Consider the following 26,561-nt stretch of genomic DNA (forward strand, 5'->3'; position numbering starts at 1 on the left):
GGAACTGGCCTGCAGGGAACCAGCCTGCAACCCAGGCATGTGCCCTGACTGGGAATCGAACCGCGATTGTCTGGTTCGCAGGCCCTCGCTCAATCCACTGAGCTACACCAGACAGGTCATCTTAAACCAGAGTTTTGGACTGGTTTTTGTGCAGCAATAGATATTGATAACAGCCGGTATCTACATATAAGAGTGCAAGTTCTGGCTTTGGCCAGGTTGCTCAGTTGGTTAGAGTGTCCTCCTGATGCACCAGCCTTTCAGGCTTGATCTCTGGTCAGGGCACTTACGGAAAGCAACCAAAGAGTGCATGATAAGTAGAACAATAAATCAGTCTCTCTCTCTTTGTCTCTCTGTCTCTTTCTCTTCCTTCCCCTCTCCCTTTCTGTCTCTTCTTCACCGTCTTTCTAAAATCAATAAATAAAACTTAAAAAAAAAAAGAGTGCCAGTTCTTATAGATCGATGGTTCCTCTGACCCTTTCTCAGGCATCTGTTAGTACACTTCAGACAACCAAAATGACTAGAGATATATCAAAGTAGGACTAGTGATGATTACTAGAACTAGGGTTAAATGACTGATATATAGGAGAGTACAGCATATAACAGCTATACTTCTTATATATACTCTCTTGTATTTTATTTTTAAATTACAGTTTACATTCCATATTATTTTGTATTAGTTTCAGATTTACAGCATATGTTTAGATAATCATCTGCTTTACAAAGTATCCCCCCACCCACCTGGCACCATAGATAGTTATAACAATATCATTGGTTATATTCTCTATTCTGTACTTTATTTACTTACTTTTTTGCATTATCATTTTTTTATTGTTGTTCAAATACAATTGTCTCTATTTTCCCACCACCACTTTCCCCTGCCCCACCCTCCATATTCCCCTACTTTGGCTTTGTCCATGGGTACTTTATACATGTTCCTTTATGACCCTTCTCCTTGTTTCCCTCATTGTCTGCCTCCCCTCTGCCCTCTGGTCGCTGTCAGTTTGTTCTTTATTTCATTGTCTCTGGCTATATTTTACTTGCTTGTTTGTTTTGTTGATTAGGTTCCACTTACAGGTGAGATCATATAGTATTTGTCTTTCACTGCCTGGCTTACTGCACTTAGCATAATGCTCTCCAGTTCCATCCATCCATCCATTATTTATTTATTTAGTCTACAGTGGCTTTATTTTTATAGCCCCTCCAAAATGAGAACAACCCAAATGTCTATCAACAGGTGAATGGATAAACAAATCATGGTGTTTCCATACAATGGATACTATTCAGCAATAAAGAAATGAAGTGTTGATACATACAGCATGCATGAGTATCAGTAGAATTACACTGAGTTTAAGAAGGCCACATGCTGTATTATGCTCTTTACAGAAAGTTCTAGAAAAGGCAAATTAACCGATAGTGATAGAAAGCAGAGTAGTGATAGCCTAGGCTTGGGAAGCAAGACAGAGAGAGTGGCAGGAGTGAGAGATAAGGTGATGTAGAAAACTTTTGAGTGGTAATGTTTGTGTTCATTACTTTGGGGTAGGACTTCAGGAGGATATACAAATGTCAGAATTCACCAAGATGTACATTTGAATGTGCATGTTTTTATCAATTATACTTCAGTAGAGGTACAAGAAAAAAGGGGTACCATTTAATAGTCATCTACTTTGTGGAGAAAACATTATATAAATAATTCTATTAATCTTCACTCTAGGTAGTTATTATTCAGGCCATTTTACAGATGAGGTAACTGGGTCAGAAAGGCCAGGTAATCACACAACTATGGTCAAGCCAGGCTCAAACCAAGGTCAAATGTCTCTGAGGCTGGGGCACTTTTCTCTGTATTATGATGTTCTCCTGCAATGGTGAATTCCCAGCATGAAGCCGTGGGTGACAGTCCTCTACAATGAGTCTTAGTGCTGGAACCGAGACCTGGTACCAGGGCTTGGGCAGTTTTAAGGAGGCCAGTTCACTTCACCTGGACAACATAACTGCTTCTCTCCTGGTTGCTGGCCGCAGAGCTCTGCACAGTTGGCTCCGCCTTGCTTGCTGGGCACGTGGAGGCCGCAGCAGCTCTGCCCAGTCAGTACCCCAGCCGGCCCTGTACTTTATTTTGTGACTACCAATTTGTACTTCTTACTCCCTTCACTTTTTCACTCAGTCCCCCAACCAGCCTCTCCTCTGGCAACCATCAATCTGATCTCTGTATCTAAATCTGTTTCTGTTTTGTTTGTTCATTTATATTGTTCTTTAGATTCCACATATAAGAGGAAACATGGTGTTTGTCTTTTTCTGACAGATTTATTTCCCTTAACAGCTGTATGGTTTTTTTTTTAATTTATTTATTTTTAGAGAGAGGAGAAGGGAGGGGGAAAGGGAGAGAGAGAAACATCAATTGGTTGCTTCATGTACATGCCTTGACCAGGGACTGAATCCGCAACCTTGGCATGTGCCTGACTGGGAATCAAATCGGTGACCTTTTGCTTTGTAGGATGATGCCCAACCAAGTGAGCCACACTGGTCGGGGCAATTAGCCATATGTTTTGACAGAAGAAAAATTTTTAATTGTAGAAAAACAGGTAATGGACATACACAAAACAAATTTTTTAAACTGTCTTTAGCAATTATATTTCTGTAGTGTTGGTTTTTCATTAAGATGTTTTCTATGTATTGTGTAGCAAAACTAAGGAGTAGTTTAAATTATTATTATGCTGTTAATTTTCTGTGTTTTGAGAGCCAGGAGTTCCTGTGTGGAAGAAATAAGTTAGAAGATAAAGTAAACACCCTGTTTTCTTGATTTTTAATTGAAAGTAATCAGCGTGAATTCATATTTTAATTTTATCTTAAAAAGGTATATATATATATAATATGTGTATGTATTTTTGTACAAATATATTGTATATAATGTTAATTTGAGAATTTTTATGTGTATTATGGAATAGAGTGAATGAATATTTATATGACATTTTAATTCTAACATTTCCTAGCTGTATGTACTGAAAAGCCCTAGAAATGTGGAAACCTAGTTCCTGGAATGTGGTCTTGACGTGCTGTTGACCTTCTAAAAGAAACCAGGGCTTTTTTGATAAATCATTCATTCCACATCTGCAGCATGAAATATATAAAATAATTCTGGAATATTTTTATATTATATACCAAGGAAGCTATCAACAGCTACTAACTAGAGGTCATGACAAAAAGATTCAGCAGCCTACTTGCATTGGCTCTAGCATGACCAACTCTTACAGTTTTAGAACTGAAAGTTTTGTGCCCCCAGAGACCTCTTAGTCTTCTGTAAATGTGTGCATTTGATCACCATCAGAGGCTCCCATTGGCCAACAGTGGGACAGTGTAAGCATCTATAGGATAAGAACTACAGTGGACTGGTACCCTTTTTATGTTAGATCTATGAGTTTGTGATGATAGCCAAAACAAAATCAAGTAATTATTTATCTTTGGTGGATATTAGGAAGGCAGTTTTTAATTTAAAAAACTGATAAACCATGGGAAGAGTCAAGTATTTACTGTTACTTTTCTGTATGAACATACCATTGGCTAAACAAATAGTAGGTGAGGTAAAGTTTCTTTTTATAGAGAAATTTTATATACTGGCAAATAAAGACAAAATGATAGAATTGGAGTATCATCATTTTAATGGATTTTGACATTTAGTTTTAGTGGCTGCTAAAAGCACTGAAAGAGAAAATCATATGTGTTCTAGTTACTCTTCCACCTAATGAATAATCTTGCCAAAGATATTAAATCCGAATCTGGTGTAAGAAATACAGATGACAGCAGAACGTGTTGAACTACACTGTGGGGGTGCAGCCAAGAAAACTTAGTCCGTGGGAAACTATACAGGACAGATGATCCAATATATACAACAGATTGAAAAGAAAAAAGAGATAACAGTGGAATCTATATAGATTTTAAAAGGGCAAAATTAGCCCTGGCTGGTGTAGCTCAGTGGATTGAGTGCCAGCTTTTTTTTTTTAAATAAGATTTTATTTATTTATCTGTAGAGGGGAAGGGAAGGAGAGAAGGAGAGAAACAGCAATGTATGGTTGCCCCTTGTGAGTCCCCTGCTGGGAACTGGCCTGCAACCCAGGCATGTGCCCTGACTGGGAATCGAACGGCAATCCTGTGGTTCACAGGCCCGCGCTCAATCCACCGAACTACACCAGCCAGGGCCCAGCTTTTGGAGCTAAAGGTTGCTGGTTTGATTCCCTTTCAGGGCACATGCCTGGTTTGCAGGCCAGGTCCCCAGTTGGGGGTATGTGAGAGGTGACCAACTGATCGATGTTTCTCTCCCTCTTTCTCTCCCTCCATTACTCTCTCTTTAAAAATAAATAAATGAAATCTTTAAAAAGGGGGGTGGGCAAAATTAACCTAAAGTGTTTACATAGAGACATTTCAGTAATAAAAACCATAAATAAGGTAAAGACGTGATTACCACAAAAGCCAGAATAGATGTTTCTTTTGTTGGGATGAGGAATACAGGGTGACGGGCGGAGGGTTTTGACATTGGCAGAGGGTTCATGGGGGGGCTTCGGTAACAGCTGACGTGGCTCTTTCTCCTGCTCTGTGTGGTGGTTACAAGTTCAGTCAGCTATTACTTCTGTATGTGATTTTCTTTGTAGTATCTTATCTGTATTTTTAAAGACTTTAGTTTTTTAGAGAGCAGTTTTAGGTTCACAGCAAACTTGAGAGGAAAATACAGAGAATTCCTGTGTATCCTCTCATCCACAGCTTCCGCCTTAATGAACGTTCCCTGCTAGAGTGGTGCATATGCTGCAACTGATGAATCACTTACAGCCCATCGTTTACATTAGGGTTTTCTCTTGGAATACATTCTGTGGGTTTGGACAAATGTATAATGACATGTGTCCATCATTATAGTGTCATACAGAGTATTTTCGGTGCCCTAGAATCCTTGGTTTTCAGCTTACTCATTCCCCAGTCCTTGGCAACCGCTGGTGGTTTTACTGTCTCCATAGTTTTGGCTTTTCCAGAATGTCATATAGTTGGAATCATATAGTAGGTTGCCTTTTCAGATTGTCTTCTTTCACTTAGTAATATGCATTTAAGGTTCCTCTGTCCTTTCATAGTTTGATGGTTCATTGCTTTTTAGTGCTGAATAATGTTTGTATTATTTTTGATAATAAAAGTCTAAAATTAAGGAAAGAAAATTGTTTCAAGTAGAGGCAACTATATTAGAAAATGGTGAGAGGGGATGTCTTAATAGACTATGACTTGTTGACTGAGGATTTTATTAAATGCTAATCTGAGAATATTCAGCATAGTAAGTCAGTGAGGTTATTAAAAAAGGGGCTAGAGTGCTGAAAACTGTTTGTAAGAGGATAAATCTGGCAGAATGGATTTCAGTAAGAGACTGGGAAGCTAGCCAGGAGACCACAGTATTAAGGGGAAGGTGATGAAGACTTGGATTAGCGTGGTGCTTGTAGGAATAGAGTTAAAACAGCTGTTGTGCCTGGCTGGTGTAGCTCAGTGTATTGAGCATGGGCCTGCGAACCAAACAACCGTGGTTTGATTCCCAGTCAGGGCACATGACTGGGTTGCAGGCCAGTTCCCAGCAGAGGACGCACAGGAGGCAACTATACATTGATATTTCTCTCCCTGTCTTCTTCCCTTCCCCTCTAAAGATAAATAAATAAAATCTTTAACCCCCCCCAAACCATAACTTAACTCAATTGTTAAAAAATTAGCTTAACTCAATCGTTAAAAAAAATAGCTCTTGTATTATGCAACAAAAGGATAGTCAGACTTGGTGAGAGATTAACTGTGGTTATAAGTAAAAGCAATAGAAATAAGCTCAAAGATTTTATGTTTGAGGTTATATCCTTTATTGGGTAGGTACTGGGGAATTCTGACAGGACAATTCTAGGTGATTAGACTGAAATAGGATGTGTATTTCTCCTCATGATGTATTTAGAATCCCAGAGGAATGATTGCTAGGGACTTTGCATTCCAAATGGTCTGTCTGAAAGTGCAGTCCCGCAGGCATGAAGCTGACAGAATGGTTGTGTTGAGAGTTTATGTTGGGACATAGAGATATGAAGGTGACTTTATCATTTTTAGCTTTTGAATTTTGAATCGTGCTCATATTACCTATTCAGAAAATAAATAAAATGTAATTAAAAGATAAAGATGCCCATGTCTTCACTTTCCAGGGGGAAATTCACATTTGGCATTCAAGTACTTCAGACTGTAGTTACACAGAAAAGCAATCAGATAAACATGTTTAATGTCTGGTTGCCTTTGACTTACATGGTTGTAAACATATATTTGATTTTTTGTTTATATTTTAGTGCTTGTATATGCTCAACATGTGTGTGCACATTGTGAGTGCATGAGTATGGTGGTGTGTGTTTCACTCAGAATAAAAAAATGTTTATTACAGCTGGAGCCTCAGGGACCCTGTCTTCTCAGCGCTTTTTTAGTGCTACTAGTTAGGATTTTCCTCCTTAGATGGGAGATGTTCAACAAGCTTCAGGGCTGTGCAAAGATGGTGGTGGTGCTGGTGGTGGTGCTGCAGCAGCACAGACGGTCTCTCGTTCATTATCACTGCTGAAGCTGGAAGGACATTAGATGTATGTCACTCCGTCAGTTTCCCTTCTCCTCACTCTCCCCCAGGCAGTTGTCCTGGATCTGGCTTCTGTAACGAAGCACCCTGAAATATGTTTTATTTTATGCCTTAGTCTTTTGGACACATATAGAACAAGTATTAGATTTGATAAGGAGAGGTAATAGGAGGTGACACATATGGTAATGTATATGTTGACAAAGGTTAAAACACTTTTATTTTTTAAATTTTTTAAAATAACTTTTTCTTGGATAATTATTTGTGATTAAAAAGTTAGGAAAATTTAAGTAGGGCATGCTTATTTTTTGAGGTCTAGTAAAATTGGGAGAAAACTTCAAGTCTGTTCCTCTGGTCCTTAGAAAAGAGAAGCCAGGATTGGAAATAATAGGAGGTTGTAGTAGGAAGCTAGGCACTCCTCCCACAGTGGATGTCATTGTGGGCTGGGATATTAGAAAAAAATGATGATGCTTAGTTCCCACTGCTAGAAGTTCTGATTTAATTGATTGGGACTATGGCCTTGGCACTGGAACTTTTTGAACCTACCCCCTTGATTTTAATAGGAGGTCAAGATTGAGAACCACTGGCCTAGAGAAGAAACCTGGTGGAGGACTGAAGAGTCTGTGGGTTTCATAGTATCTTAATCCTAAATTATCTCCATGTGGGATGAATTGGAGTTTATTTTATTATAATGATGCTTTTTAAGACTTGTGCTTATTTAGCTTTCTGATTGGTGAAAATAAAAAAAACAATCTATAGCATCTAGAAAAAATGAAGAGATTTACTTTTAACCTTGTAATATTTGTATAGGTTGCCTGTGATTTGCTTCGGAGAATAATTCGCATCTTACATCTCAGTAAGAGACTCCAAGGACAACTGCAAGGGGGAAGTCGAGAGATTACAAAAGCTGCCCAGAGTCTCAATGAACTTGGTAAGTTCTTTCTGATTACAAAGTTAGCAGAGTTTTAAAGGTTTTTTTTAGTCACTTGGTTTGTTGACTTATGTTATCACCATTAACAAATATTATTGGTCAAACTTATTTAATAATTGGCTGTTTTCAACATTGTCACACTTTTCAAAATGGGTAAATAAACTTAATTGATTTCTTAGAAATGCTGTTTATTTTTAAAACTATCATATGCAATAGGCCTTTTAAAAATACAGTCCTGTGAATTTTAACATATGCATAGGTTTATGTAACCTCAAGCACAGTCATGTACAGAATGGCTCCATCACCCCCAGATTCCATCATGATCTCTGTTTATAGTGATGCCTACCCGCCCCTCACCTGCTGTGCCTAACCCCGGTGACCTCACCCGTGGGTTCTGCATCCCAGTAGTTTTGTCTTTGGAGAACGTCAGTAGAGTCATCAAGTACGTACCTGTTTTGAGGCTGACTTCTTGTACCTGATCAGCTTAATGCCTTTGAGAATTATCCAAGTTTTTGTATATACACTGTAATTTGTTACTTTGTGTTGGGATACTGCTGTGTGGTTGTATCACTTTTGTTTATTGATTCACTGGTTGAAGGAAATTTGTTTTCAGTTTTTGGTGATTATGAATAGAACTACTATAAATGTTCATGTACAGGTTTTTATGTGAACTTAAGTTTTCATTTCTCTAGGAGAGATACCTAGGAGAAATGCTGTTTTGTAGGTGACACATCCCTTGTTGACATTATGCCTAGAAGACTTAGTTAATTCATTTCTTTATTTGTTCCTTACTTTACCAAACATTCAGAATAGACTCTTGATACTCAAGGGTAATATTCATGGTTTTGACTATTAACAAGCTGCAGGATCTGTGATGAAGCAGTTCCCAGTTTTTCAGGCAAAATTTTGAATAGCTATCAAATACGCATAGAATTACCTAACACCTGCATTTTAATGAGGATTTGTGGTTTCCTTTTTAAGAGGTACCCAGTAATTTTTCTGAAGTGGATTTCTTTAGTGGTATTTGTAACTTTGTAGGTTCAGAAGGTCTTTGATAATATCCATCCCAAATATCAAGATTCTACTTAGTCTTGGTGATATTATTATTTAGCCAAAATATTATCAGAAAGATGTGTACTAAATGATTTTTGAAAATTTTCTGCCTTTGATATTTCAATTACATGGTCATGCTGTAATGTTTATTCCATATTTTTTCCTAAGAAAATATAATAATATCTTTCACAAATCATGCTTTAACACATTACAATTTATAATGCTTAAATGTACATCATTGGGAACATATCTAACTTGTTATTTGAAATGCTTGGAATATATTGTATAAAAAGTTAAGTATTTAGCACTGGCTAAAACCTGGCTGGTGCGGCTCAGCGGATTGAGTTCCATGCTGTGAACCAAAGGGTCACTGGTTCGATTCCCTGTCAGAGCACGTGTCTGGGTTGTAAGACAGGTCCCCAGTAGGCAGCACACCAGAGGCAACCACACATAGATGTTTATCTCCCTTTCTTTCTCCCTCCTTTCCCCACTCTCTAAAAATAAATAAATTTTTAAAAAGTTAAATTTTTAGCAGTAAGTAATGATTGCTTCTTTTTCAGACTGTGTGCTAAATGCAAGAGTGTAAACTCCCTAGTACCAGCATTTTTTTTGCTTTATCACATTTCATTGCTGTGCTTCAAAAATAATAGGTAGGACAATAGAATAAGTAAAAACATATAAATTATTTCAAGGTTTATTGATGTGGACACCAGCCCACAGTGTTCATGCCATTATGGATGAAAGTGAGACATTCAGGCGGACTACAGAGTCCGGTGGAGGAAAAGGGAGAGCATGGCTTTTCTCTCAAGGGGAGCAAAAATCTTGGTCTTGGCCATGACCAGCCTTTATTGGGTTTCTTGACACATCACATGATGGTCCTCATTTACTATGCACAGGTTGCTTTAGGTGGTTACCTTTTACGGAAAACAAAGGAGCCAATGCCGATAATCACATCACAGAGGAGGGATATTTGCAAATGAAAACGGCAAAAGTGGTTGGACCAGTTACACTGGTCCTAGGAAGGTTTAGCATGGATTTTAGGAAGTTGTTTTACAGTAAATGTTTGCCACTGGGGGCTGGGCCCATGCCATGCAGAATGGTCTCCTAAAGTTTAATATATATATTTATCATCACTAATATTCCTTTACAATAAAAAATTGCTAGGTTTTATGATTATCAGTTCTTGTAGAAACTATGGATGTTGTTATGGGGATGGTAATTTTTTTTCTTTATTTTTGTCCTTGACCGAATTGCAGATTCCCTATTTTTCCCACTGTTTGCCCACTTGTATCTGGTCTCCCCCCTTCTCTCCCTGCCCCGGCCATCACCACAATCCTGTCCTTGTCTGTGGTCATGCATACGCCTTCTTTGGCTAATCTCTTCACCTTCTTTCATCCAGTGTATGATGCTCCCCTCCCCCTCCCCTCTGACAGCTGTCAGTCACTTCCATGTGTCCATGCCTCTGTTTCTATTTTGTTTGTCAGTTTATTTTATTCATTATTAGATTACACACATAAGTGAGATCATATGGTCAATCATAATGCTTTGAGTTGGTGCAATACAGAGTATAAACCCATTATGCTTCCAATGAGGTGTTGACTTTACTGAAAATTTTATAAATATGATGATGACGAGAGGTTGTTGAGAAATTATTGTTTGCAGTGAGTTTATTTCAAAATGGATTGTATTAATTTAAATTTTTAAAGCTTTATAGATTATGTGCTATTCAAAATTTATGAAGGCATCTTCTCTTTATTCACTGCTGTGGTTCAGTATTGGCTAGATCTAGCATTGATAATAAGGAGACGCCGGGAGGGAAATGAAGTTTCTTTATTTGAAATTAATATTTTAATAGAAGTAATAATTTGGTAATCACTACTATAATTACACATGTATCTAAATTATATTTTTGTGACTGGAATGTCTTGAAATTATCAATTTTTATATCAATATGGGTCTGATTCACATTAGAAAGAATAAAATGATGAAGAGGACCAGTACTTACACCATATGCACCCTTGAAATTAACTTAAAACCAATCTCTCAAACTTGAAAGGCCTTGAGACTTGAATTGCAGTGACCAGATAAAATAATCGTCATCTAGAAATTAAGCATATTCTGAGAACCTGGGGGAAAATGTGGTAGAGATTTCTGTTGTGGGGAGGTATGGCGACAAGGTTCTGAAGTTAAATTGTGGTGATTATTATATAACCTTGTCATTTAAAAAAAACAGTGAATTTGTACTTTAAAATGGTGAATTTTTGGTATCTGAGTTATATATACATATAAAAGCATATATCAATTTAACAAATATATCTATATTAATTTTAAAAGTACATTAAATATATCAGTTTAAAAAGTATATAGTATATATAGTGACAATAATCTTACACTGATACCTTTTTGTTTTATTAAATAGAGGTCTAAATGACTAATAATAAACTGCCCCTATTGAAATGTATGATTTGGTAAGTTTTGAAATGAAGCCCTTGCCAATATCAAGATAATGAACATAACTATCACCCTCAGAAGTTTCCTCATGTGCCTTGGTAATTACCTCCTCTGGCATTTACTGATCTGCTTTTTGTCATTATAGATTAGTTGATACTTTAAAGAATTTTACATAATTGGAGTCATACAATTTGTATGTGTTTTTGTTCGGCTCATTTCAGTCAGCTTAATTACTTTAAGATTCATTAATGTGTGTATTAATAGCTCATTCCTTTTATTGTTGATAGTATTCCATTGTATGGATATCCTGTAGCTGATTTATCACTTCACCTGTTGGTGAACATTTGAGTTGTTCCTAAGTTTTTGACTTACAAATCAAGCTGCTATGAACATTCATGTGTAAGTCTTTGTAAGACATGAGGTTTAATTTCTCCCTGATTAATACATAGGAGTAGAATGGCTAGATCACGTAGTAGATGTATGTTTAAGTTTTTATGTACCATAATGGCCAAGGTGTTTTTCAAAATAGTTGTAACATTTTACATTCCTAGCAGCAGTGCATGAAAATTCTAATTCCTTCATGTCTTTGCCCACAGATTTTAGAGTCAGTCTTCTTAATTTTAGCCATTGTAAGAGGTGTGTAGTTGTATCTTCTTTTGAGTTTACAAAGACATAACTAGAACTAATAAAAGATTTTAGCAGGATTTCAGGATATAAGATCAATAGTCTACTATTAACAAGCAATTGAAAATTGAAATTCAAAAATACCACTTATTATAACAAATATGAAATACGTAGGGTTGAATTTGACAAAAGACACACAAGATTTGTACACTGAAAACTAGAAAACATTGTTGAAAACAATTAAAAATGACTTAAATAAATAAACCTTGTTTGTGAATTGGAGGACTTAATATTTATTAATATGCTAATTCTCCTTAAATTGATATTCAAAGCAATTACTTTCCAGATTTTAGCAGGCTTTTATTTAGCAATTGACAAACTGATTTTTAAAAAAGATTTTATTTATTTATTTTTAGAGGGAGCGGTGAAAGGAGGGAGAAACAGAGAGAGAGAAACATCAGTGTGTGGTTGCCTCTCATGTGCCCCCTACTGAAGACCTGGACCACAACCCAGGCATGTGCCCTGATGGAATTGAACCAGCAACCCTTTGATTTGTGGGCTGGCACTCAATCCATTGAGCCACACCAGCCAGGTCTGGCAAACTGATTTTTAAAATCATATGGAAATACAAAGGATCTAGAATAGCCAAAACTTTTTAAATAAAACAAAGTTGGAGGATATACCCCACCTGATTTGAAGACTTATTACAAAAACAGCAATTCAGACAAAAATATAGATGAATCAACTAAACAGAATAGAGAGCAAAGAAATAGACCCAGATGTATATGAACAACTGATTTTTTATACTTTTAATGGAGAAAACAGATATTTTCAACAGATAGTACTGGAACAATTGGATATCTACATGCAAAACAGTGAACTTTATTTATACCTCACTTTATATAAAAATTTTCAAATGAAAATAGATCATAGTCCTGAATGTAAAATCTCAAATATAAAACTAGAAGGAAACATAGGAGAACATTTTTTGTGATTCTGAATTAGAAAACTATTTAAATATGTCACCCAAAGCATAATTTACATATATGAAAAAGATGACTTTATAAACATTTAAAACTTCTGTTTTTTTGACTGATACTGTTAGAAGAATGAAGAGACAAGCCATGGACAGGGAGAAAATTTTTGTAAAATATATGTTTGGTAAAGAACTGTGTCCAGCATATATTAAAAATTCCCCAACCTTGGTAAGAACACAAACAATTTAATTAAAAAATAGACCTGGCCTAAGGTTCCAGCACCAGGAAGATAAGTCCCTGTAACTTCTGCCTGTAAAAACCAGTGGGGTTTGGGGCAGCAGAAGAAACTGCAGGATTCTCAAGAGACTCCTCTTAAAGGGCCCTCAGCAGACTTGGGACCCACCCAGACATACCTCCTCTGGGATTCATCTCCAGTGCAGTAGCTGGAAGGGCACCAGTAGCATATGGGGAGAAATTGAAGTGACTGCAAACAAGGTAAGTGCTGAGAGGTAGCTTCCTCCCAGGTAAAACTCCAGAGGCCAGGCAGTGGGATTGTCCCCTCTCTGAGTCCTCCCCTGCACAGAGCCACACAGTGGTGACACGGGTTGCCCTGCTCTGGCTGTTACCTAAAGCTCCACACTATACAACTCATGGGTGTGCTTTTCTACATTAGGCCACACTACTAATACAGGGCGACGAAGCAGCTGTACCTATTACACAAAAATAAACATGCAGCTGCCAAAATGAGGAGACAAAGAAATATGGCCCAAATGAAAGAACAAAACAAAACTCTAGAAAAGAACTAAATGAAATAGAGATAAGCAGCCTTTAAAATGCAGTAATCAATATATTGGTAATCGGAATGCTCAGGGAACTCACTGAGTACTTCAATAGCATAAAAAAGACCCAGACAGAAATGAAGGTTACACTAAGTGAAATAAAGAAAAATCTGGCAGGGGTGTCCAATCTTTTGATGTTTCTGGGCCACACTGGAAGAAGAAGAATTGTCTTGGGCCACACATTAAATACACAAACATGAAAAGGGTTTTAAGTAAATTTATGATTTTGTGTTGGGCTGCACTCATAGCCATTCTGGGCTGAATGCAGTTGTGGGCTGCGGGTTGGACACTCCTGACAGGGAACCAGCAGTGGAGGGGATGAAGCCAACAATCAAATCAATGATTTGGAACATAAGGAAGAGGAAAGCATTCAATCAGAACAGCAAAAGAGTTAAACAAAAAAACCCCACAAAATGGAGGATGGGTTAAAGAGCCTCTGGGGCATCTTTAAACATAACAATCTGACTCATAGGGATGCCAGAAGGAAAGGAAGAGCAAGAAATCGAAAACTTATTTTAAAAAATAGTGAAAGAAAACTTCCCAAATTTGGCAAAGGAAATAGACATATAAGACCAAGAGAGCTGCAAACAAGATGGATCCAGAGAGTACCACACAAAGAAACATAATAATTAAAATGGCAAAGGTTAAAGATAAAAGGTTAAGAAAAATTTAAAAGCAACAAGAGAAAAACAGATACCTACAAGGCAGCTCTCAAGACTGTCAGCTGATTTCTTACAAGAAGCTTTGCAGGCTAGAAGCGACTGAAAAGAATTATCCAAAGTGATGAAAAACAAGGACCTGCAACTTACATTACTCTATTCAGCAAAGTTAGAATGGAAGGGCAGCACTTTGAAAGTGCTTCCTAGACAAGGTAAAAACTAAAGGAGCTCATTATTACCAAGTCATTGTTATATGAAATGCTAAAGGTAATTATATGAAAAAGATGAAGATCAAAACTATGAACATTAAAATAACAATTCACAACTATCAATAATTGAATCTAAATAACAAACTAAGGAAACAGGCAGAACAGGGACAGAATCAGATATGGAGATCATTTGGAGGGTTATCAGTTAGGAGGAAGAAGTAGGAGAGTGTTGGAAAAGATGCAGGGATTAAGAAGTACAAATTGGTAGGTACAAAATAGGCTTAGGGGTATTAAGGACAGTACAGGAAATGGAGTAGCTAAAGAACTTATATGCATGACCCATGGACATGAACTAAGAGGGGGATTGCTGGATGGAGTGGAGGTATTGGGAGGAGGGAGACTAAGGGGGGAAATTGGTATAACTGTAATAGTATAATCAATAAAATAAATTATAAAAAAGGAGATTTATGGCAAATATGCATATAAGATGCTTAAGCATTAGGCAAATAAAAATTTAAATCATACTAGTGTCATAGTGACCGAATAAACAGAATTACTTAAGACATTTTAGTTTTTCGTACTGATTATTTTATAATGATTAAAAATAAAACTAAATAGTGCACATTTCAGTATTAAATTGTCTTACATTTATTTATGGCTTTTCTTCAAGAAGAGTTTGGGGACTAAATTTAGCTGAGCCTTACTATAAATTGGTAACATTTTTTGAATACATTAGTAAAATAATGTATTTAAAATATATATATATATTTTTGCTGATGCTACCAGTTACCTTTCAAAACTGTTAACCCATCTAAACAAGAACCCTACATAATTCATTAATTGATATTTTTAAAAATATTTTGAGCTGTTTGGTAAACTATCATTGTGAACCAGAATAAGGTGCTATTTTTGAATTAAATTAGTGACTGAAAGCACTTAAGGTTAGAAATATTGAGAGGTTCTCCTAATATTAATATACCTGGAGCAGCGGACTTGCTTTATTCCATGGAATGTATTGGTGCTTCTTTCATGTTGGACTGACACTGTAGTGATGAAACAGCGTAGTGCTGTATTTCTACAATCAACAGTAGCACATTCTAGTTTCCTCCTTTGGAACATAATTAGGTATTCCACCCACCCGTCGTTTAGATACCTTGGCCCACTCATCCTTCAGTCATTGGTGAGGAGTCTCTTGTTCTCTTTGCTTTAGAGTTATTAAGTGGTAAAATTCTGCTAGATATTGGATTAGAATATTCAAATACAGAGAGGACATGGAAGATGTAAATTTGTACTGTTTAGAATTTAGTTCATTGGTTATTTTCTTAGATACTAGTTTTGGGTTTTTTTTGTTTGTTTGTTTGTTTGCTGTTCTGATGGAATATCTTCTGTTTCCTTATATTTCAAATTGCTGATTTGATTCTTGGCTTCATCTACTCTGATGTTGATTCCCTATAAATTATTCTTCGTTTCAGTTAGTATAGTGTTCGTTTCTGACTGGTTCTTTTTTATGGTTTTTGTGTCCATTTCTATCCTGTTGAAATTCTCACTAGTTCATTGCATGTCCTTAAAACCAGTGTTTTGAACTCTACATCTAGTAGATTGCTTGTCTCCATTGCGTTTAGTTCTGTTTCTGGAGTTTTGTTCTGTTCTTTTATTTGGGCCATGTTTCTTGTCTTCTCATTTTGCGGGCCTCCCTGCATTTGTTTATACGTAGTAGGTAGAGCTGCTATGTGTCCCGGGTGTGGTAGAATGGCCTAATGTAGTAGGTATTCTGTACCTACTATGTCCAGTGTCCAGTGACACAGCCCCCTCATCACTCCAGATGGGTAGTCCAAGTGCTATGTGGGCACTTGTGTGGGCTGTGTATACCCTCCTGTTTTAGGTAAGCCTCGATTGCTGTTGGCATGTCAATGAGAGGGATTTACCACTAGGCTGAACAGCTGCAAGGATGGGCTGTGACCACTGGCCGCTGTGGATGATCAGCTGTGCACGGACCTGTCCCATACAGTAGGACTTAACTTAAGCGGGGTTCTTGTGCTCCCTTAGTCTGTCCTTTGAGTATGTTGCTTGTGATTGTGGTTGGGAGGTGCTTCCATGTGGTCTGAAGCTGGCTATGGAGTGGACTGAGTCAGGGGCCTCCTGGGAGGTGCAGGCCATGGTCACCTGTCACCTGTGTTCTGCTTGGAGCCACCCAGCATGAACTACAAGGTGATCAGCAGCTGGCTGCTACTGTACTTTAAAAATTGTTTATTGGTAGGAAAAACATTTTAAATGCCATATGACAGTATTAAATTAGATCTGAAATAACTTCTTACATGTATTTAATAACATGCTTAGGTGTTTTTGTGACAACTTTAACATGGAGAATTCATGCATTTTTAAACCTATATTGCAGCCCTGGAGAAAAGCTCACTTGATTATATATAGAATGTCATCCTGTTATGCCAAGGTTGTGGGTTTGATCCCTGGTCAGAGCACATAGAAGAATCAACCAATGAATGCATCAATAAATGGAACAACAAATCGATGCTTCTCTCTCTCTCTCTTTTCCTCTCTGTCTAAAATCAATAAATTAAAAAAAATTAAACATACAGTGTAGACACCTATGATGATAAACATTTTCCTTAGGTTTGTTTGATTTAAGTGTTCTCTAAATTACACACTTATGTGACTGGATTTAGCTACCACCAGTGGGGGTGATGTGCTCCAATACAAATGTTCAGAATAATGGGCTTATGTTTACATACGGGTTTGCCTGTTGCAAAGATAAACATTAAAATTACACTACACAAACTTTTAAAAAACTAATTGAATTTAATGTTATTAAAATTTTTATTTAATAGATGATACTCATACAGCATTAATGTATTAGGTTATTTGTTTTATCATCATCACACAGTGTCAAATATCATCTTGACAAAAACAAAAACAATACTTTTTTAAAAAATTTTTTTATTGATTATGCTGTTACAGTTGTTCTATTCCCCCTTTCATTCCCCTCCACCCTACTCCCCCATCCCCACCATTACCCCCCTTTAGTTTATGCCCATGTGTCTCAAGTCCTTCAGATTCTATATTTCCCATGCTATTCTTGCCCCCCACCCCATCTATTTTCTATCTACTGTCTATGCTACTTATTTTCTGTACCTTCTCCCCCCTTCTCCTCCTCCCACTCCCCTGTTGCTAACTCTCCTTGAGATATTCATTTCTATGTTTCCACTCCTGATCTAGCTGTCCTTTTAGTTTGCTTTTGTTTTAGGTGTGGTTTGTTAATAACTGTGAGTTTGCTGTCCTTTCACTGTTCATGTTCCTTTAACTTCTTTTTCTTAGATAAGTCCCTTTAACATTTCATAAAATAAGGGCTTGGTGATGATGAACTCCTTGAATTTGATCTTATCTGAGAAGCACCTTATCTGTCCTTCCATTCTAAATGAAAGTTTTGCTGGATAGAGCAATCTTGGTTGTAGGTCTTTGGATTTCATGACTTGGAATACCTCTTTCCAGCCCCTTCTTGCCTGTAAAGTCTCTTTTGAGAAATCCGCTGACAGTCTGATGGGGACTCCTTTGTAGGTGACTGTCCCCTTATCTCTTGCTGCTTCTAGGATTCTCTCCTTCATTTTAATTTTGGCTAATGTAATTATGATGTGCCTTGGTGTGTTCCTTCTTGGGTCCAACTTCTTTGGTACTCTCTGGGCTTTCTGGATTTCCTGGAAGTCTATTTCCTTTGCCAGATTGGGGAAATTCTCCTTTATTATTTGTTCAAATAAGTTTTCCACTGGTGGCTGTGCCTTTCCCCCTTCTGGTACCCCTATAAATCGGATGTTGGAGCATTTAAAGATGTCCTGTAGGTTCCTAAGACTCTCCTCATTTCTTTGAATTCTTGCTTCTTGACTCTTTTCTGTTTGGCCATTATTTGCTTTCTTCTGGTCCACTCCATTGATTTGAGTCCCAGTTTCCTTTTCATCGCTGTTGGTTTCCTGTGCAATTCCATTAATTTCAATTAGTTTCGCCTTCATATGTTTGTCTAATTTGTGGCTATAATCAACCAGTTCTGTGAGCATCCTGATGACCAGTGTTTTGAACTGTGCATCTGAAAGTTTTGCTATTTCTTCATCTCTTAGATTTATCAGCTCTGGGGCTCTGAGTTGTTCTTGAGCCATGTTTTGATCTCTGTGTGCCTGTTACGTATGAGGCGCGGAGTGTTAGGTGTTCACCAGGGCGGGGCCACCCAGATCACTGGTTTGTGAGGCTGCATGTGGGGGCGGGGTCAGAGAAGGACAGTGGCAGTCCCCTCTGCCACTTCCTGCCACTGGGGCCTGCAGGGTCTGTCTCACCGCTCACTCCTTCACCAGTTTATCTGCACGTGAATGTGTGACCGTGGTCAGCCCTCAGTGAGACCACCGCCTTGTGCCCTCTGTGGGTTCGCCTGCTACTCCACACCTGGGATCTGCCCACGGCTGCCAGCGTGCCTGGGTTGTGTGCCCGGGTGTGGATCTGGTGGATCTTTCCTACTGACCCCGCTCTACTGCTGGCTCTGCCCCTTTTACCGGTTTGGCTGAATGGTTCGTTGTTATCAGACTTCTGTATAGTTCAATTTTCTGTGGTTTGGCTGCATTTTTTGTTGCTAAAACTTTGTTCTTTTTAAACTTGGTTGTGCGAGAAGGTGCAATGCTTCCACCTGTGCCTCCATCTTGGCGGAAGTCAAAGACTATTTCTATTATCCCCAGAAGTTATCTTGTTTCTTTTTGAGACAGTTTCTCTGTCTCTGATCCAGATTTTTTGTAACTAGATATTTTATTTTGTCCTTTTTTGAGTTTCATGTATATAGAATCATACAGTATATATTCATTTGATGAGTAGTATTTCACTGTATGTGTATGTCAGAATATATTTATCCACTTATCTTTTGATGCATATTTGGGTTGTTTTCGTATTTTGACTATTATGAATAAAATTTTCTAAAAAAACAAAAAAAACAAAACAAACAAACAAAAAAATAAAATAAAATTTTCTGAACATTTACTTTTAGTGCTCTTAGGTAAAAACCTAGGAGTAGAATATCTGAGTCATCTGTAAGTTTTATGATTAAATTTTTCAGATTTGCTACACTATTTTCCAATATGGTGGTATTGTTTCATTTTACATTCCTAACCCTCGTGCATGAGAGCCCCATTTGTTTTATATCCTGTAATACTTAGCATTGTGAGTCCTTTTCATTTTTGCCAGTCTAATAGAGGTGTAGTGGTATCTCTTTGTGATTTAATTTGCATTTACATGAATGCTGATGATGTTGATCCTGCTTCTGTATATTTATTTTTGTTTTGTTTATTTTATTTTGTGAAATGTCTGTCTAGATTTTTTGCCACTTGTTTTAAACTGAATATCTTATTGAGTTCTAAGAGGTCTTTATATATTCTGGATACAAGTCTTTTGTCTGATATGTATATTGTGAATGTTTTCTCCAAATATGTGGTTTCCTTTTATTTTAAGCAGAAATTTCAATTTTTGAGGAAGCCCAGTGTAGATACCGTTTTGTTTATGGTTTGTTCTTTTGGAGCCCCATTTAATATTGTCTTTTCCTCTCCTATGATAGCAAGGAGTTTCTCCTAGATTTTCTTCTAGGAGTTTTGCAGTTTTGTGTTAGGATCTATGATTCATTCTAAGATAATGTTTTATATATTGTGAGGAAATTTTTGGAGCTTATTTTTTCCCATGAAGATATCCATCTGATCCAGTATGTTTTTTTTTAAATTTTTTTATTGATTATGCTGTTACAGTTGTTCTATTCCCCCCTTCATTCCCCTCCACCCTACCCCCCGTCCCCACCATTACCCCCCCTTTAGTTTATGACCATGTGTCTCAAGTCCTTTAGATTCTATATTTCCCATGCTGTTCTTGCCCCCCATCTATTTTCTATCTACTGTCTATGCGACTTATTTTCTGTATGTTGAAAAAACCTTTCTGTCTCCACCAAATTACCTTGTTACTTTTGTGGAAACCAATTGACCATAAGTGTGTAGGTATATTTTTGGATTCTACTCTTTCACTTATCTCTGTGTCTATCTTAATGTCATATAACTATGTTTTGATTACTATATTTTTAGAACATATTTTATTGTTCATGCTATTACAGTTTTCCCACATTTTTCCCCTTTGCCCCCCTGCACCCAGTCTGTCCCCCAACTCCCACAGTCAGTCCCCATACCATTGTCCATGTCCATGGTCATGCATACATGTTCTTTGACTAATCCCTTGACTGCCTTTCAACCAGTCCCACTTCTATCCTCCTCTCTGGCAGTTGTCAGTCTGTTCTGTGTTTCTGTGCCTCTGATTCTGTTTTGCTCATTAGTTTATCTTGTTCATTAGATTCTACTTATAAGTGAGATCATATGGTAATTTGTCTTTTACTGCCTGGCTTGTTTCACCTAGCATAATAGTCTCCAGTTCCATCTATGCTGTTACAAAAGGTAGGAGTTCCTTCTTTTTTACTTATCTGTAGTATTTCATTGTGTGAATGTACTACAGCTTTTTTTATTCACTAATTATTCTAACTACATATTTTAGAACTTATATTTAAAGTGTATTTCTTAATAGACAGAATATTGCCAGGTCTTGCTTTTTAAAATTTTCATAATTTCAGTCTTCTGTTTGGAGTGTTTAAGTCATTTATGTTTTTACTAATTATTGATATGGTTGGATTAAGTTTGCTATTTTTCTAATATATTCTGTAGTTGTCATCTTTTTTTCTTGTCTTTCCTGCTTTTTCTTGTTTTTGTTCTTTTTTTGAAAGGATTTTATTTATTTTTAGAGAGAGGGGAAGGGAGGGAGAAAGAGAGGGAGAGAAACATCGATGTGTGGTTGCCTCTCACATGGCCCCCACTAGGGACCTGGCCTGCAATGGGGAATAGAACTAGCAACCCTTTGATTTACAGCCTGTGCTCAATCCACTAAGCTATACCAGCTAGGGCTGTTTTTTTCCTTAAAAACCATTTTACGTGTATAATTCAGTGTTGTTAATTATATTCACAATGTTGTGTCAACTTCCACTCTATCTATTTTCAGAAACTTTCATTATCCAAATGCACACTTTATCCCCACCAAACAGTAACTCCCCTTCTCCTACTTACCCCTTCTCCTACTGCTTGGTAACTTCTGTACTATTTTCTGTTTCTATGAATTTGCCTATTCTAGACATTTTATATATAAGTAGAACCATACAGTATTTGTCCTTTGTATCTGGCTTAATTTACTTAGCACGTTTTCAAGATTCATCTATGTTGTAGCATGTATCAAACTTTATTCCATTTTAATGACTAATATTGCATTGTATGTGTGTGCCACATTTTGTTTATTCATCCATTGGTGGATAGTTGGGTTGTTTTCACATTTTGGCTGTTGAAAATAATGTTTATTCATCTCTTGATGGATATGTGGGTTGTTTCTACCTTTTGTCTGTTGGCTTTGAACACTGGTGTACAAATATGCTCTATTCAAGTCCCCATTTACAGTTCCTTTTGGTATATACTCAGCTGTGGAATCGCTGGGTCATGTGGTGATTCTGTGTTCAACATTTTAAGAGTCTGCCAAACTGTATTCCACGGTTGACTATTTTTTTTTTAAATTTTATTTATTTAATTTTTAAATATTTATTTATCTTTAGAGGGGAAGGAAAGAGGGAGAGAAACATCAATGTATGGTTACCTCTAGTGCGTCCCCTGCTGGGAACTGGCCTGCAGGGAACTGGCTTGCAACCCAAGCATGTGCCCTGACTGGGAATTGAACCCCAATCCTCTGGTTTGCAGACCTGCGCTCAATCCACTGAGCTATACCAGCCAGGGCAGCAGTTGACTATTTTAACATTTCTATCAATAATACACAAGGGTTTCAATTTTTCTACATCCTCATAAGCATCTGTTATTTTCTATTAGACATAATTTTTATCCTCATAGGGGTGAAATAGTAAGTCATGGTTTTGATTTGCATTTCCCTAATGAGTTGTGATATTGACATGTTTTCTTGTGCTTATTGGCTATTTGTATGTTTACTTAAAGAAATGTCTTTTCAAGTTTTTTACCCATTTTTAAAATTGGGTTGTTTTGTGTAGTTGTTGAGTTCTAAATATGTCCTGAGTGCTAGTTCTTCATCTGAAAGGAATATGATTAACAATAATTTTTTTTCCTGCCCTTGCTGGTGTAGCTCAGTGGATTGAATGCCAGCCTGTGAACCTCTTCTATAAGGCTGGGAGAATGTCCCAATGTGGTTGCTGATTTGATTCTCAGTCAGGGCACATGCCTGAGTTGTGGGCCAGGTCCCTTGTAGGAGGTGCATGAGAGACAACCACACATTGATGTTTCTCTACCTCTCTTTCTCCCACCCTTTCCCTCTGTTTAAAAATAAATAAATAAAATCTTTTTAAAAAAGCAGTATTTTCTCCCATTCTATGGATTTCCTTTTCACTCTCTTGATAGTATTCTTTGACACAGAAGTTCTTATTTTATGTATTTATTTACATTTTTGCAGGATGGGATCTGTGAGGTAACTCAGAAGAGTTCAAGGGGCCATTTCATCTAAGCCTTGTTTTCACACTCCTTTTTTTAAATATATTTTATTGATTATGCTATTACAGTTGTTCCATTTTTTTCCCCTTTATTCCCCTTTTTCCTGCACCCCCTCCCACCAGCATTCCTCTCCCCTTGGTTCATGCCTATGGGTTCTACATAAAAGTTCTTTGGCTTCTCCATTTCCTGTACTGTTCCTAACCCTTCCCCCCCCCCCATCAATTTTGTACCTACCATTCATGCTTCTTATTCTGTGTACCTTATCACCCATTCTCCTCCTCTCCCTCCCTACTGATATCCCTCCATGTGATCTCCATTTCTGTGATTCTGTCCCTGTTCTAGTTGTTTACTTAGTTTTAGTTTTAGTTTTTTATTAGGTTCATAGTTGATACTTGTGAGTTTGTTGTCCTTTTACTGTTCCTAGTTTTGTTCTTCTTTTTCTTAGATAAGTCCCTTTAACATTTGATTCAATAAGGGTTTGGTGATGATGAACTCCTTTATCTTTACCTTGTCTCAAAAGTACTTTGTCTGCCTCTCCAGTAAAGTGCTGGAAAGCACGTTATCTGCCCTAAATGAAAGCTTTGCTGGATAGAACAATCTTGGATGTAGGTCCTTGCCTTTCATGACTTTGAATGCTTCTTTCCAGACCCTCTTGCCTGCAAGGTTTCTTTTGAGGAAACAGCTGGCAGTCTGATGGGAACTCCTTCGTAGGTGACTGTCTCCTTATCTTTTGCTGCTTCTAGGATTCTCTCCTTCATTTTAATCTTGGATAATGTAATTATTATGTGCCTTGGTGTGTTCCTTCCTGGGTCCACCTTCTTTGGGACTCTCTGAGCTTCCTGGATTTCCTGGAAGTCTATTTCCTTTGCCAGATTGGAAAAGTTCTCCTTTATTATTTGTTCAAATAACTTCCATTTGTTTCTCTTCCTCTTCCCCTTCTGGTACCCCTATAATTCAGATGTTGGAATGTTTAAAGATGTCCTGGAGGTTCCTAAGCCTCTCCTCGCCTGTTTTTTGTTTTTTTTTTTTGAATTCTTGTTTCTTCATTCTGTTCTGGTTGAATGTTTACTTCTGCCTTCTGTTCTAAATCATTGATTTGAGTCCTGGTTTCCTTCCCTTCATTGTTGGTTCCCTGTATATTTTTCTTTATTTTACTTTGCATAGCCTTCACTTTTTTTCTCTATTTTGTGACCATACTCAACCATTTCTGTGAGCATCCTAATTACCAGTGTTTTGAAAACTATTTGATAGGTCGGTTGTCTCTTTGTGGCTTAGTACTATTTTTGAAGTTTTTATCTGTTCTTTCATTTGGGCCTTTTTTTTTTTTTTTTGTCTCAGTGCACGTGTTAACATTGTAAGGGGCAGAACATTAGGTATTCACCAGGGTGGAGCAACCCACTTTACTGCTATGTGGGGGAGTGGTCAGAGAGGAAATAATGCTGCATTATTTCAGCTCTCTGCTGGCTTTCAGTCACTTCCCCTATTACCCTCAAGCAAATTGGGCCCTTTTGGTGCTGATTCCCAGGTGGGTGGGTCCTATTTTCTAGGACCCTGTGGGTCTCCCCAGTGACCTCTTCTATAAGGCTGGGAGAGTGTCCCAATGCCGCACACCCACAGATTTTTATAGGCAGGGGTTTTGATTCATTTTACTGTGCTGGAACCCTGGGTTGTACTGTCTGTCCTGCTCCCCAGTTGTTCCTCCCATTTATCCACATGCAAATATGGGACCGTTCAATTCGCCAGCTGCTGCCTTGCTTACCCAGTCCTTCACCTGTCACCTTGCCATGTGTCCTCCCTGCCACAACTGCCTGCCTCCACTCCTTTTAGCAGTCTGGATGAATGTTTGGTCTGTAACTTTTTGATTGTAGGACTTCCATACAGTTTGATTTTTCTGGCAGTTCTGGTTACTTTTTCTTAAATTTGTTGTTGTCCTTCTTTTGGTTGTACAGGGTGGCAAAGTGTATCTCTGTCTATGCCTCCATCTTCTCTAGAAGTCTCAGAAGTTTTTATTTTAATGAAATCCAGCTTAATCTATTTTTTCTTTTATTCCTGAAGCTTAGGTGTAATATGTAAGAAGCCATTGGCAAATCTAGGGCATGATTTATCTCTGATTTCTTCTAAGAGTGTTAAATAGTTTAATTGTGTAAACAAAAGTTTCTCAGGGCACCTCTGAGGAATTAAAACAAACTTTTATTCTGATATAATTTGCAAATGAGAGAGCATATGCTGGCATGAACCGAGGATTTGCTCTGAGGTGGGAAAAATAATACAAGGGTTTTAAAGGTGAAAGTTGCAAGGAGTAAAGGGGTAGGTTGCTAGGAAAAGACCATAAACTTCCAGCATTGATTTTCTGAGTGATGGGGACAACTGGACTTTTAACTCTCAGTAGACTCAGTAGCAAGTGAGGTCGTAAGATAAGAACAATGGGTAATTTCAGTTGACTTATGGTAAGCAGGTAGAATCATGGGATATGACCAGCAGTTGGAGTCATAAGACATATTCAGCAGTGAAGGGGTTCATAAAGCACGGGCCAGTGCCTCACTTTCTCATGGATTTTGCAAAAAAAAAAAAAAAGGTAAAACTAGTTTTGTGGTAAAACAGACAAGGTAGGCAATGCAGTTTGTCAGATAGGCAGAGTCAGAGTTTAAACTGCAAAACAGTTCTAGTTACTTGACCAGATTGCAGAAGGGTCTAGATATTTGGTCACAAAATTTATTAGAATCCTCAACTCTTCAGTTTAGGTCTGTGATTTGTTGGGAACTGCCCTGCCTGGTTACAGAGACCCTCATTGCTAAGGCTGAGTAAAAAGACCTTGGGAAGATGGGAGTAAAAGACAGAAAACCATACTTGAACAATTAAAAAAAAAAAAAGACTTTGGGACCGTAAGTCACTTAGGAGACAAAGCTTATCTTCCTTGTATGGGCACTGCATCTGCCCCCTTTCACCTCACTTTGCTTGGCCTCGGGCAGATGACTGGTTAGCCAATGACAGGTAAGATTCCTCAAAGGAGGGACGACCTAAGACAGGCACAGTCATGAAAGAGCTCTCAGGGAAGGACTTGGGGGGCTATGCAAAAAGGGGGTGTTGGAGCCTTGCTGCTTGGTTTTGGCATATCCTGAGTCCTCATTCTATCTGCAAGAAGTCTTCTAATTTCTTGGCTGCCTTACTCCCCCCCCTGGACTTAAGCTTGAAATAATGCCTTAAGTCTGAAACAATGCTGAAGGTAGGTGTGGCCCTGTGCTGGAAAGGGCGGGTTCCCTAGGGTGTTCAGGCCTAAGAAACAATGCATAAAATTCTATGAAACCTGCTTTACTAATAGCCTCAATTCAGATGATAAGGGTCAAAGCATGAAATGAGTTTGTTCCCCAAAATTTTATGGCCCTTTAGCTATCTAACCCTGACTCAAAATAAGCCCTCAGAGTTCTTTGAATGTTATCTATTTGATCATTACTTCGTGACAATGATTGATGAAATTTTCATATGCGCCCTGTATTCCTATGCAAATTAAACCCAATAAAAGGCTGTCCAGGCAAGGGTCGGGGCTGGACCTCTCTTTCACTGAGAGAGTAGCTATGTCATTCCTTTTTCTCCACAGGATTTCTGTAGTCTGTGTGAATTTGTCTTGTCTCATCTATAATGCCCCAGACACTGCGGGCTGGTGT

The 26,561-nt window shown here is 37.7% G+C and overlaps 1 protein-coding gene across 1 annotated transcript in view; it reads left to right on the forward strand.

The window, feature by feature from the left end:
• Window positions 1–26,561, forward strand: part of COG5 (component of oligomeric golgi complex 5) — a 347,306-nt gene that overhangs the window by 43,927 nt on the left and 276,818 nt on the right. Inside the window, exon 6 of the mRNA XM_037150482.2 lies at window positions 7,409–7,529. Within this exon, the coding sequence (XP_037006377.2) occupies window positions 7,409–7,529 (121 nt within the window). The remainder of the gene's footprint in view (window positions 1–7,408; window positions 7,530–26,561) is intronic.

This window comes from Artibeus jamaicensis, unplaced genomic scaffold (assembly GCF_021234435.1).
Source record: "Artibeus jamaicensis isolate MK-2021 breed Jamaican fruit bat unplaced genomic scaffold, CSHL_Jam_final contig_834, whole genome shotgun sequence".
In the NCBI taxonomy this organism is placed as follows: domain Eukaryota; kingdom Metazoa; phylum Chordata; class Mammalia; order Chiroptera; family Phyllostomidae; genus Artibeus; species Artibeus jamaicensis.